Source organism: Notechis scutatus, chromosome 2 (assembly GCF_049901735.1).
Source record: "Notechis scutatus isolate UNSWTSFEM ecotype Mainland chromosome 2, rNotScu1.2, whole genome shotgun sequence".
NCBI classification, from domain to species: Eukaryota; Metazoa; Chordata; class Lepidosauria; order Squamata; family Elapidae; genus Notechis; species Notechis scutatus.
Genome location: NC_142010.1, coordinates 59,444,166 through 59,457,251, shown reverse-complemented (window position 1 = coordinate 59,457,251; position 13,086 = coordinate 59,444,166). Strand labels below are relative to the sequence as shown.

The 13,086-nt window shown below is 37.1% G+C and overlaps 1 protein-coding gene across 2 annotated transcripts in view; it reads right to left on the bottom strand.

The window, feature by feature from the left end:
* Positions 1-11,322, bottom strand: part of VGLL4 (vestigial like family member 4) — a 99,300-nt gene extending 87,978 nt beyond the window's left edge. The window contains exons 1-2 of one of the 2 annotated variants that reach the window (XM_087954860.1): positions 10,649-11,322; positions 6,267-6,343 (exon numbers count right to left, since the gene is read on the bottom strand). In XM_087954860.1, coding sequence (XP_087810986.1) covers positions 6,267-6,330 — 64 coding nt within the window. In that variant the 5' untranslated portion in view covers positions 6,331-6,343; positions 10,649-11,322. Of the gene's footprint in view, positions 1-6,266; positions 6,344-9,547; positions 9,723-10,648 lie in introns of those variants that run through there. The other variant, XM_087954861.1, reaches the window with a different exon arrangement.
* Between the last annotated feature and the right edge of the window lie 1,764 nt (positions 11,323-13,086).

The window sequence follows — 13,086 nt, the reverse complement described above, 5'->3', positions numbered from 1 at the left end:
TGTTTAAAAAAATAAAACCCAGCATGAAAAGTAAACATTCTACTACATCATTCTCCCTCCTTTTTCTATTGCTGACTTAAGTCAGTTTATTATGGGTACATCTGCTCTTAATCTTGAACACTTCTCTTCATTCAATTCTACTTCAAAAACACAGGGTCAGTGTGCAGCAAAGTGGCTGCTTCCCTCATGGTGTTCTGGTCTACAACATTATTTCATTTGGCAAAAGACATTGGTGATTAAAAGAACAAACCAATCTTAATCATGGAAATTTACTCAGAATCCAGACATTGAAATCATTTATCTAAGCCTATCTTTTACATTATCATCAATCTTATTATTATTCCCCTTTATCTGGTTTTTTAAAAACAACTTTAAAAAAGACAACCACAGATCTCCGATGTCTCTTCATTGGTATTTGGTGGCACTAATTTAACACCCAGGCACTGCAATCAATATGAAGAGATTGGAAAAAACAGTCCTTTAACAGGTAGATGTTTATTTTTTTATTTATTTTATTAATCAAATATACATTTTAACCCAGACGCTTCTTGGCAGCAATGAAATAAAAAATCATAGAACAAATAAAAGCCTAACCCAATAACACAATGTATGTTAGTAAGCCCTCAAATCCACCAGAACAGCTCTATCTTCAGCTTCTTGCAGAAAATAGATCATATTGGTGGCAAATCTCAAAGGCCAATACTTCCAGGCTTCATGCACACACACACACACACACACACGCTCTTGGAAATAGGACAACCTGACACTTCTTCAAGCAGGGTTGAAATGGTAAGACCAATGTAAAGAGATGAGGCCTCGAAGGGCACCAAGCCATAAAGGAGTTTATAGGTTAGGGAATTACATTTATGGGGAAAAATATAGGGGAAAAAATATCAAGATAAGGGATTTATGGCTTGGAAGATCCACCCTGAAGGAAAGACTTGGAAAAATGCCGAATATATGACAGCAGGGTATGCCAGAAGAAATTCTGTATCAAAGAGACATGAAGTTTTGAAGACTATTAGCTTTAACACTTCAATGAAAAGAATACCAAGGCTATTAGCGTTAAAGTTTCAAAAATGAAGCCAGAAATAGATGTACACTCTGTGGCCTTGCATGGAGGGCACAGAGAACCACACAGCCACAGGGTTGGCCAGCCCCATGAGACCCTCCCTTCTTCCTGTATTAACTAATATTAAATGCCCATCTTGGAATTTTTTAATGTTTTGAAATGTTATAATGTTATATTTTTAAAATAATAATAATCTTATAATTGATTTTAATATTTTAATGCTTATTTTATATGTTTATACATTGATTACATTGTGCACTGTCCAGAGCTCCTCTCTGAGAAATATGGGCGGTTTAGAAATAAGAAATATAAATAAATACACAAATTAAAGAGTTGTCATTATTACTAAATTTGATGGAGATTTAATCACATCAAATTGTTCCTAGTGAGTTCCTGTAGAAACTTGCGGGCTATTAAACAAGATAGCATCATTCTAAGAGTGCATCATGCTGATCACACTCTCTCAGCCCAACTCACCTCACAGTGTTATTGTTGTGGGAAAAAAACACAGGAGGATCTAATGTGGTGACCAGAACTAGATGCAGTATTCCAAGTGTACACCCACTAATTCTTTATGTGCGATTGTTGTGTATAGCCAAGATAACTATCACACTGCATTGGATAACAAAGCTCTGATTTGTTAATTTGTACTTTCTGACAACGTAGCAAGGAAGATGATTTTCAAGAAATGTGCTTTGAATCTAGGGCAAATATGCAGAAAGTTAATTTCCTTCTCAACCCAACAGAGAACTGAAACAAAAAGATAACTTTGGAACTAACTTACAAAGCTGTTGTAATAAACAAGACTGAACACAGGTTTTACCAAATGCAGTCATTATCTTGAAATCTCAGTAGTATTACAAAGTTATTAGCTGCCCTTACCTTACTTAAGAATCTGAGTGAAAATCCAAAGCATATTTATAGATATTTACCCATTAGTGGAGGATAACCTCATTTAACTCATTTTTAAAGAAAAGAGAAAGAATTCCAACATTATTATCTCTAAATGTTTTTGCCATGTTTTAAAGAAATGTTAACTGAGATACACCTTGGTTAAGTTTTGAACTTTGTAATGACAATTTACATTCTTTCTTTGTTGTCCTGTTACAAAAGTGATCGTTTCATGATTACATCAGATGTGATGGCAGTGCCTTAACTAAATCTAGTTTAAATGATGATAAGGAAAACATTCCCGGTTATCAAATCATGCCTACCAACCAAATTTACTTAATGATCAAATCTTATCAATGAGGGAAAAGAACAAATAAAATGATAGGATAGCCATATTTGTTAATGTCAATACAGTGACTTTAACAAGTGCTGTTTGGGATATATAAATAACATACTGATGGTTACATTAAATGAATGCACATTATATATCAGCTATTTCAACAGAAATTAAGACATCTTCTGTTGAAGTTCAAGGTTTGCTTTCTTTCACTTATTAATCAACAATAAACTAGAGCAAATATGATCCAAGTGACACACAGTATATGTGAGCTAGCACAATTATTTTGTAGGCATACATTTTTTTCAAGGATCATGAAACTATGAAATTATAAAATCTAATGAGAACACTACATTAGAGTTGCTACTTTATATTAAATCAAGTAATCCCTATGTGTGGATGTATATAGAGCAGCAGTTTTACTAGATGTCAAACACAATGAAGTTTACTCATAATTCTACCATAACTGGTTTTACAACTTTCATATTGTGCAATAAAAAGCCCTACTATTACAAGCTATGCTAATGAAGTTGATTCAACATCATTCTCAACAATTTAAAACTGAGCAGAGCATAAAAATACAGACTAGAAAAATCCAAATAATATTCTTTATTCCAAAACCTGTTACTTCTAAACCCCCTGTTTTCAATTTCAAAGAACTACGTGTCTGGTTTTGGTTCAAGTATTACTGCACTAATAGAATAGTGGGTAGTAATTTTTTGGTGGGTAAATAGTTTTGTATATTGTAGGCTTTAACAATATAAAAAAGGCAGGTAGTCTTTGACTTACAACCATCTGTTCAGTGATCGTTTGAAGCTAGAACAGTTCTGGAAAAATTGATTTATGACCATTTTTCACACTTATGACCATTGTAGCATCCCTATGGTCTTGAGATCAAAATTCGGATTGGCAACTGGCATGAATTTATGACAGTTCTCATAAATTCTTTTTGAGACCTTCTGGCAAGCAGAGTCAAGGAGAAAATGAGATTCACTTAACAACTGTGTTACCAACTTAACAACTGCAGTGATTTACTTAACTACTGTGGTAAGAAAGGTTGCAATGTGGGACAAAACTTACTTAACTGTCTTGCTTAGTAACAAAATGTTGGGCATCAATTGTGATTGTAGGTCAAGGACTACCTGTACACATTTTCAACATACAAAGCCCCAAAGTCATGAGACCTCATGTGACATCTTAGGAGCTTTGATTTATTTCCCAAGAGTATGCTTTAAAAAATGATCTACACAGTCACTATCTAGGGATAATCTCAGTCTGTCAGTGTAAAGAATTTGCAGATTGGGAGTGGAGAATGCATCTAATCCCTGGTAAAGCAGTTCAATTCTAAGATATTACTCCCAGGCCAATTTGGTAATCATTAAGATTCAAATATTCTGACTATACTGAAGAAATAACCCAAAGCAGCTTCACAAAGTAAAAAAAAGTTTGTTGGCCCCAGTTCTGATTAAAGGTTTTATGAAAAGCTGATGAAAAAACCCCCTCTCCCCCATTAATACAATGCTTGCCTGCACCCAGTTTGCAAATTCTTTAAATTGATACTGTGATAAACTGAAGTTTGCAACACTGGCATTATAATTCTGAGAATTCTGAGCCGTCAATGAAATCCTTTTCTTCTGTTTGGTCATATTATTGTGACCATTTTTTTTTATCCCTGTTATTTGTTTTATTATAAAAAAATATTTCATTAGCTAGCAGCGTTGGTTCATCTATCATGACTTTCATCTTGTTAGCTGGAAAATTAAATGTCCCCTAGAACTTTCACCAAAATACTTGACATACCTGAATTCTTTCTCAACTGTTAGTCTTTTTCCATAACTTGAAGCAGTTGGCATGTTGAAAGCATGGCTTTATTTGGCTGTGAGAAACACAGTCACATTGTCATGCAGTTAAATAGACTGGAAAATGGACCAACTGTCTATTTTAAAGCCTTGTTTTTTATTGTTGCTGCTTTTTAAGCTTGATGCTCATTAGCATAATCACTGAGTATGATTCCTCATAAAGGAATCAACATGGCTTCCATTTTCAATTCTGTTTTGAAAGAACTTGGTAAGTGGTTCAACTGACAATAAAGATATTGTCCCCCCCCCCCACGCCCAAGGGGGTTCTGTTCTAACTATACTAAATTAATAAGCTAGTATTTCCACATAATGTTTTATAAAGAAGAATGCCTGCTTTTCAGACATTTTTGTATTATGTTACTGGAACTGTTAACAATAAAATATATTTACTGGCATGGTGTAAAATGCTATAAGTGCAATTTCTTACAGTTACTCCATGTGAAATAGAAAAAGAATGTTATCCTTTTTGCCTAAATAACTTCAGTCATGATGTTTGCAATTCAAGCTTGAAGAATGTTCCTAGAAGTTGATGTGCTTTAGTGCAGTACAGATTTACATTAATTTTTAACTGTTTAATGGTATTGTATAAAACATAAAGAAGTGAATTCACAAGTAATATCCTACATGAATTAGTGTTTCAAACATTGGTGTCTTGAAAATGAGTAAACACAGATGTAAATATGTAATTTTACTTATTATTGTCCCTACTGTTGTTAAGATGTATCTTTCCTCCTTTCTTGCTTTTGTTTCTCAACAATAAAAAAAGAAAACTTTTCTCATGCCAGTGCTCTCCAACTCTCAGGGGGCAGTGCTCATCTCCGATTCACAGCCAAAAAACCAGTGTTGTCTGAAGCCCTTCTGTAGTCACGTGATCGGCATGACTATACACTGAAGGCTCAAGGAACACTGTTTACCTTCCCATTGAAAGTGATACCTATTTATCTACTTACATTTACATTCTTTTGAATTGATAGGTTTGCAGGAACTTGGGCAAATAACAGAAGTTCACTATGTCACTTGGTACTTAGATCTTGAACTGCCAATCTTCTGGTCAATAAACCCAGCATCTTAACTGCTTGGCTGCCATGCCCCTATATATTTTCAACAATGTACAGTGTATTCATGTATATTCTATATTATTTATAATATATATGCATATATTTCCTTAAGTTGTATTTATTACTTAAATACAATACATGAAAATGTATATTTAATATATATTTAATATTTTAATGAATATATTAAATATATAAACATATTAAATAAAATACTAATAAATATACAGTATATTCCCCATATATCCTCAACAATACCAATTCACTAATTGCTCTTTTTTATTACATCTGTATTACTTCTTAGAAAACAAAGCAGTTACTCTATAGACTAATTTATATGCTCTCTTTTCCAGCAGGCCTCTAATCAATTATTTATAATCTACTAGCCAGATGTTACTGTCCTATACACTAATTTTTTTTCCTATTCCTTTTTGCAACAGTTCTGCATGACTTTCATATGTATAAAAAAATTAAGCATGGTTTTTCACTAAAATAGGCAAAAAAAACCTTGTACTCTTCTTTTAGGTTTTTATTCTAGACGCAATGGCTATTGTTGAAATCTAAAGAACAAAGGCTTCAGGATAGGAATTAAATGACAGCTAGTAAACTGGTCTGGTTGAAGTGAGGAGTCATACAGCCCTTCCCTATTTCCAGAACTCAAATATCTTTATGTATAGAGAACATGCTTCAGGGTATATATTGAATATACCAATTATCAGATTAGGAGCTTGCCATTAATTTAAAGAAATGATATGAAACTACATTCAATTACACTCTATAGAGAAAACATCCTACATTATCTTAGGGAAAAAAATATCAAACTAAACAGTCAAACACCAACCAAGATTTTAATTTCCATTTCACTTGGAAATTTTGCTTCATTTAATTCAGCTTTTAAAACCATATTAATTGACTGACTTATTAAGGTACAATCTATCAACAATGCATTCCAAGGTACAAACATTTAAAAATACATTTTAAAAAAATTAAAATCTACATACATGTATACATGTATATCTTGGCTCAGAATACAAGTACAGCTACTAACTTACGTTTTTCATCATCCGCATGCACAAGTGATGCTGCTCTTGACAACACATCCAATGGAGTCTCCATTCCTGACTGAATCCTGAATAAGAAATAAATATTGTATTATTTTCTCAGACAATAGAAGAAGACAAATCTCTATTTCATTAAGTCATCAGCGATCAATAGGAGCAGGTGCTTTTTCAGACAGGCCTCCAGATGAAAGAGATGTTGAGATCCAATATTTATTGCCTTGTCTGCGAGCCACCCAGAGTTATGAGGCACCATATGGGTGGCTTCATAAGGCTAAGACACATTCATCTATCTACATGTTCACTAGGAGTCAAAAATGACTTCATGTCACATAATCAATTGTGAGATTTTTACATAAATAAACAAATATTTTCTCTCAAGAAAAACTACAGGTGGGAGTGGAACAATCAGAAATGAATCCTCAATATGTCACTTTGTGAATAAAATCAATCCAAACAATAAAAGAATAATAATAATAATCCCAAGTATAAAGCTTGTAAACACCCTCTTCCCCAGTATAACTTGTAAAATAAACCCACTTGTTTCAGTTATCCAATTTAAAACACTGGTTTGCTGTATCATGTTAGTTTTGTTCTAAGAACCATTTTTATAGCAGTAATTACATCTAAATTGCAACAAATTTGTCTCCTCCCTAAAATTGCTAGAAAGAAGGTTCTGCGCATACTGTTATCCCCTGTTTAATAAATGATTTAATTACACTAAACAATCAAACCAAAACAATCACAAATTTGTTGCTTGGGTAACAACTGAATTCTAGAAGTACTAGATGCCCTTTAAATCAAATCTTAATTATTACACACAATATACAATTTTGACCATTAGTTAACTATCTATGACAATGTTCTCAAAAAAGTCTCAGATCCCTATAAATCTGATGCCAATTCCTAATAATTTAAAAAATGTTCCCAGAACTACTCAAATTTCAAAAATCCTCCTCTCTAAATCAGAGCTAAAGAAGCTCCTCGGATAAGAAGTGAAATATCTTCAAAGAAAAATCAGAAAGTCCACTTGCCTCTTGAAAAAGAACCTTTGGGACTCTTCTCTTTTCACAAAAGTCAAAATTATAACTAAAACTAAATAAATTGAACATAATCTAGCAATGTTTTGCTTAGACAAATTTATATATACAATGAAAGGAGATATTATTTCACATTAATAGTTTTGTTAGTTCTACTGTTTTCCAACTCAATTCTTCCAATATAGTCAACAGAAGATGGACTGATTTACTCATAACTTAAGTTACATCTTTAATTTGGATCATCATCACTTAAACTTTAAGGACAGGCTCCAAAAGTACTATTAACCTTAGTTCAAACTAACCTAGAACTAATTTCATCTCTATCCTAGACTTGCAGATATATTGATCCAAGGTGGAAATCAAGGATTTTTATGTAACTGAGATCATCATTCTCCACTTGCTTATTATATGCAGTTTAAGATGAGAGTATTGTGAGTTAAAGCTGTCTTCTCCAGCAGCCATCCTTAACCATGCAGTTTAGGAATTTTGAGCACTAAGGTAAGGAAGACTGGAAAGCAGACTTCAAAAAGGTCCTTCTGCTTCCTCCTGATACATGAGTTTAAAAATCAGCTTAAAATTTTCGGACAAAAGTGTACCATTATGTTCTGTTTTCAAAGGCATGCACCACCAAATACCTCTCATTCATTTTTCAAACTGAATTTTATGTAAAATACAATGCATCAATTTTTTCCTATAGCAGGTGTATGGTATATTGGCTGCAGGATCTTATAACTGACCACATACAAATTCGCATCCTAACACTATTCAGTAACCCTTTCTCTTTCTCTAGCAGATCTATTGCAAGGATGTGTGTTGAAATCTTGAGATATTTGGAAACTGGGGTTCTGATTCTGCCACCTTGAGACCTTTAGAGAAAAACCAGAATATAAACAAAAAGAATAAATACTACTAAATTGCATTAAAACAAATTACTTACACCTATATGTTACATTCCAAACATTTCCATCGTTTCAACAAAGGGGAGAGAAGAGAAAACTAAAGTTGTTCAACAAATCTAAGTGCAGAAAGCATCACTATATGATATGCCTTAAAGGAGAAACTGCAAATATTAATCATTTTGTTTGCCATGAGTTTATGGGACACAATCTGGTATGCAACTCTAGAATGGGTGGCAGGAACTACTGTCGTGTGTCCCACTGCAGTCCTAAGTAGAGTTTGCCCCATACATAAAAAATAATTACAAATGGAATTTATATAGGGAAAAATACGTTGTTAATTTCAACTATAAATGTGAATCCAGGAGAGAAGGAATAAACCACCAATCCTATCAGGGTCCTTATCTAGGTGAGGGGTTTGCTCTGAGAGTTCAGAAACCAAAGGGCAAACTATTAATTTACCTACACTTTGATTATACCAGAGTATAAATGGGATATAGGCTAACATACAGTAATAGTGAAGGTGGGCTGGAAAAAAATCTGCTTTAAATCAATAAAATGGACCATATAACTTTTCAGTTTTGGCCAAAACTGACCAAAACTTTACAAAATTATGATTTCAGACAAAAAAAGATTGCTTTAGAAAAGAAATATGGAGACGGATAAATAGAAAGTGATTAATTCAACTTTCCTTCCTTAAGGGATAGTATTTCATTATTTATCCAATCACCCCATGGAGAGTGTACCAAAATCACTGAGCATAGGAAAATAGAAATAAACAAACAGCAGCAAAAGAAACAATGTCTCTTCCTCTTGGCATTTAACTGCAATAAAAACAATAGTGTGTCTTCGAACTTACTTTTAAAACACGAATGCCACCTCTTAAGCTGAATGCATGCAAAATTTAAATCATTACATCCCAGCTGTTGCAGAAAGAGGGATTCTCTACCTGCAGCCAGACTGGGATAACAGACCAAATCATATGAAATCTCAATTAATACAAGAAGATTTCAAAAGCTAGGAGATGCTACTTTGCATGGAGGTAGCAAAATCGGGGGAAAGGGGAAATTCCCAAAGCCTTTTGAATGTAAAGCACCCTGCAGAAGGCAGCTGTCTAAAAAATCAAAAGGGCTCAAGAAAGAGCAGAAGCCACGCTGACACTGACAAGTCCCAACAAGGCTACAAGAGATGTGTCATCCTGTAAGCACTGGCAGGACATGACAGAGATAAAAAATAGCAAGAGCCTGCAACTGTTAGCGTCAAGGTGGACAAAACAAACACCTCCCACAAAACTTTAGGCAAATCCAACCAAACTTGTCCACCCAAGAAGTCTGCATACCAGTAACAACCGCCATCCTCGCTAGCTCTTGCTAAACAGCCTCAAGTCCAGACCCAAGTGGATATCCGTGGGCAAAAGCAGCACAGGAATGCACGCACATATAACTCTAAAGTGGCTTTGTTTCTTCCCAGATCGCGTCCAGTGTAACACATTCTGAGTGCGTTCAGCACGCAAAGGGTGCTAAGGGTAGAGGGGGGGTGGGTGGAATTCAATCGTGGGCGGTTAGGCATCTTGCAAGAGAAAGCCCAGAAAAAAGAATGGGCAGCGCCCCGAGAAAACTCTTCTTTCGAGGCGGAAAAAAAAAAAAAAAGCGCAAGGGGGGTCCCCTCGCAAAGGACCCATTTCAAAGCTAAGACTCAAGCGGAGCGCTTTTCGTGCAGGATACGGATTAACACGACGGCGATCTGCCAAGTTAGCGTCTTCGAAAGCCAAGATAAATTAGCACCAGCAAAACAAACAAGAGGAGGAAAAGGGGGGAGGAGGGGGGATACGAAGAACTAACTTACATGTTCATTGCAAATGTTCTCCCCTTCCTCCCTCCCCTCCGTGTTCTCCGGGATTTCACTTTTCCCAGACTACAGACGCGTAAAGTCTAACCCGCGATTTTTCCCACTTGCTGCCGGGAATTAATATTCTTATTACTATTACTACTATTACTATTACTATTACTACTACTATTATTATTATTATTATTATTATTATTATTATTATTATTATTATTATTATTATTATTATTATTATTATTATTATTATTATTATTATTATTATTATTATTATATTAATTCGCTTTGAGCGCTTTTATCAACTAGAGAAGTCAACGAGGCTTGGAACAGGCGGCAGGTCTGAAAGCAACCATTTCCCCTTCCCCTGCCTCCCTCCCGAGCACAAGGGCCCGCTTCCTAAGCGATCAGGGAAAAGCTTCCACCCGCCGCGCCCAGCTTCCACCAGGGTCCGCCAAGCGCCTACGAGCATCTTCCCGGGGCCGCACTATTCATCCATAAGCCCTCCATTAAGCCAAGCGGCCGCACTGCACTTCCGCCGCCGCGGGTACGACGAGGGGCCGTGCAAACTCCAAGCTCCCGTTGTAGTCTCCTCGCTCACCAGTTTGCCAGCACTCCGCGCTCCTCAGTCGCGCTCCCCCCCTGCAAAGCCGGGCCGAGGCGAGCCGAGCCGGGCCAGGAGGGGGGTGGTGGAAGGAGGGCAAGGGGGTGTGAGAGAGAGAGGCGGGGGGGAGTCGGCGCGCGCCCTGCCGCGGTCGCTTCCAAGCGTCCCTCGTTTCTTCGGTCGCCGAGCTCGGTCGCGCGGGCTCCAGCCCAGGAAGCGCCTTGCTCGCTGATTGGGCAGAGGGTCGCGCGGCTGGTTCCCCCCCCCAAAACAATGCGAGCCTTGCAGATTCGGCAGCCGCCTTCGGGAGACCGCTCGGCGCGCGCGCTGCGGTGCGCTAGCCGAGGGAAGAATTCCAAGAATGATGGAATTCTCTTCCTAGCAGGTGGGGAGAGCCCTGCTCCCCCATTGGCTGAGGCGCTCGTGAGATCAGCCTACATTAGGATAATAAGGCCATGACATCACATCCTCAGCAGGTAATATCGAACCCCCGGGGGGGGGGCGAGGGGGTTGGTGAAGAAAAGAGAGGGAAGGGCGGTTGAGAGAGATAAAATGAATAAAATGTGTTTCAATGGGAGCCCGAATGTGCAGGGAAGCGTCCCTCGTTGTTTACTCTCGGCCGCCTCCTTCAGGACCGAGAGTTGCACGGCGCCCTGGCATTCTCTCCCCCCCACCTACTCGCTGGTTCTTGGCTACACAAAGCGGGAACTTGGCGGTTAAGTCGGTTGCAGCGGCGGTTTCTATGCAACGTACTCTGACCCGGTCACTAGGACTAAAGCGACGAGATTGCAGCTGCTTCCCCGGAAGAAACCCGCCGAAGTGCCAGGCGAGCTCCTAAGAAGGGAAGTGCCAGGCAAGCTCCTATAGGCGGCCACAAGCGGCAACCTTTGTGCGTCCTCCCAAGCGATTCCCGCACAATGAGGGTCAGATCCGAGGAGTAATTTGTTTCAGTCGTGCCTACATCGCCCCAAATCACCTTCATATCCCTCCTTGGGCGACTAGCTTTAGTATTTTTAACCGGCTGCCTTGTATTGCTCATCTGTGAAGTAAAACAGTGACGACCAAGAACTTTCTAAAATCTTGCAGCCAACTCACTTCAATTGAGGGTTTCCTGTTTTTCAATAATCCCTAGCAAAACTTTTGAAAAACAATCCTTTTCCTCAACGTAAAATTGCATGTTGTGCTTTATGAATAATTTTGGAACTGGGACACTGTTCAGAAACAAAGCCTTTGAGAAATGGGTCAACCAAATGTAAGAATTTTACCAAGCTTCAGTCTGCATGTTTACTACTGCTGAAGACCGTCAACAAAACATTGCTGTGGAAACAATATGTGAAGTCAGCCTTCTCTGGAAGAGAAACCCAAAAATCTTCCTCAGAATGGTCAAAATATCAAGGAGTTACTTACCCCCTCATCAAATAACTTTCATTAAAACAATCTAAATAAAATAGTATCAATGGAGATACTATATGTTTTACCTGAAATAGTTGCACATTTATTATAACTATATACATGCTGCAACTTAATTCTATCCACAGCTTTTGGAGGGGAAGAGTGCCTCCCTGCAGTTTTCTTGGTAAGGTTTTTCAGAAACAGTTTACCCTTTCCTCCTTCTTAGGTTAAGAGAGAATGACTAGCCCAGTTTCTCCATAGGATCAACATAAAAAGTTTCTTTTCCTGATGTACCTAATATTTAACTACTAAAAAAATGATGCATCAATTGGAGGTGGAATATGACTGCACATATAAAAGGAATCTTTGAATGGAATTAATCGAAAAGGAAGCAGCCTACACTGTAGATATCTTCAGAGGTTTTTAAATTTAGGTCTACAGGTAGTCCTTGACTTATGACTATAGTTAAACCCAATTTTTCTGCTGTTAAGCAAGGCAATTGCTAATTGAGTTATGGCCCATTTTGAGAACTTTCTGCCATGATTGTTGTACCTAAAGTTTGATCATGTCACTGTGGCGATACTTCAACAGTCATAATGTGAGAAGTCACTTTTTTCAGTGCCGTCGTAACTTTGAATGGTCATTAGACAAATGTTTGTAAGTCAAGGACTACCTGCATTTTGATCATTGCCCAGTGACCCTCTTAGAGGCAGATGAGTGGTTCACAAATGGGAAAATGGTTAGAAATAGCAAGTTACACATCTGAGGAAAGTGAAATCTCTTAAAGTTAATTAACTTTTTTCTTTCAGAGCCTGAAGTACATTTTTGTGCATATATAAAAACTTGAATACATTAAATACCAGTATGCTTTACTTTAGATAAAATACTACAAAATCATACACAGCTGAAGATATTTTATTAAAATTATGGAATATTAGCTGCATATTAGGCACATGTTGTTACAACGTACAGCGTACATGTACTGTAAATGATAGCTGTTAGAAGGAATGTAAACATGATAAAAAGAAGCAAACAAAAGATTC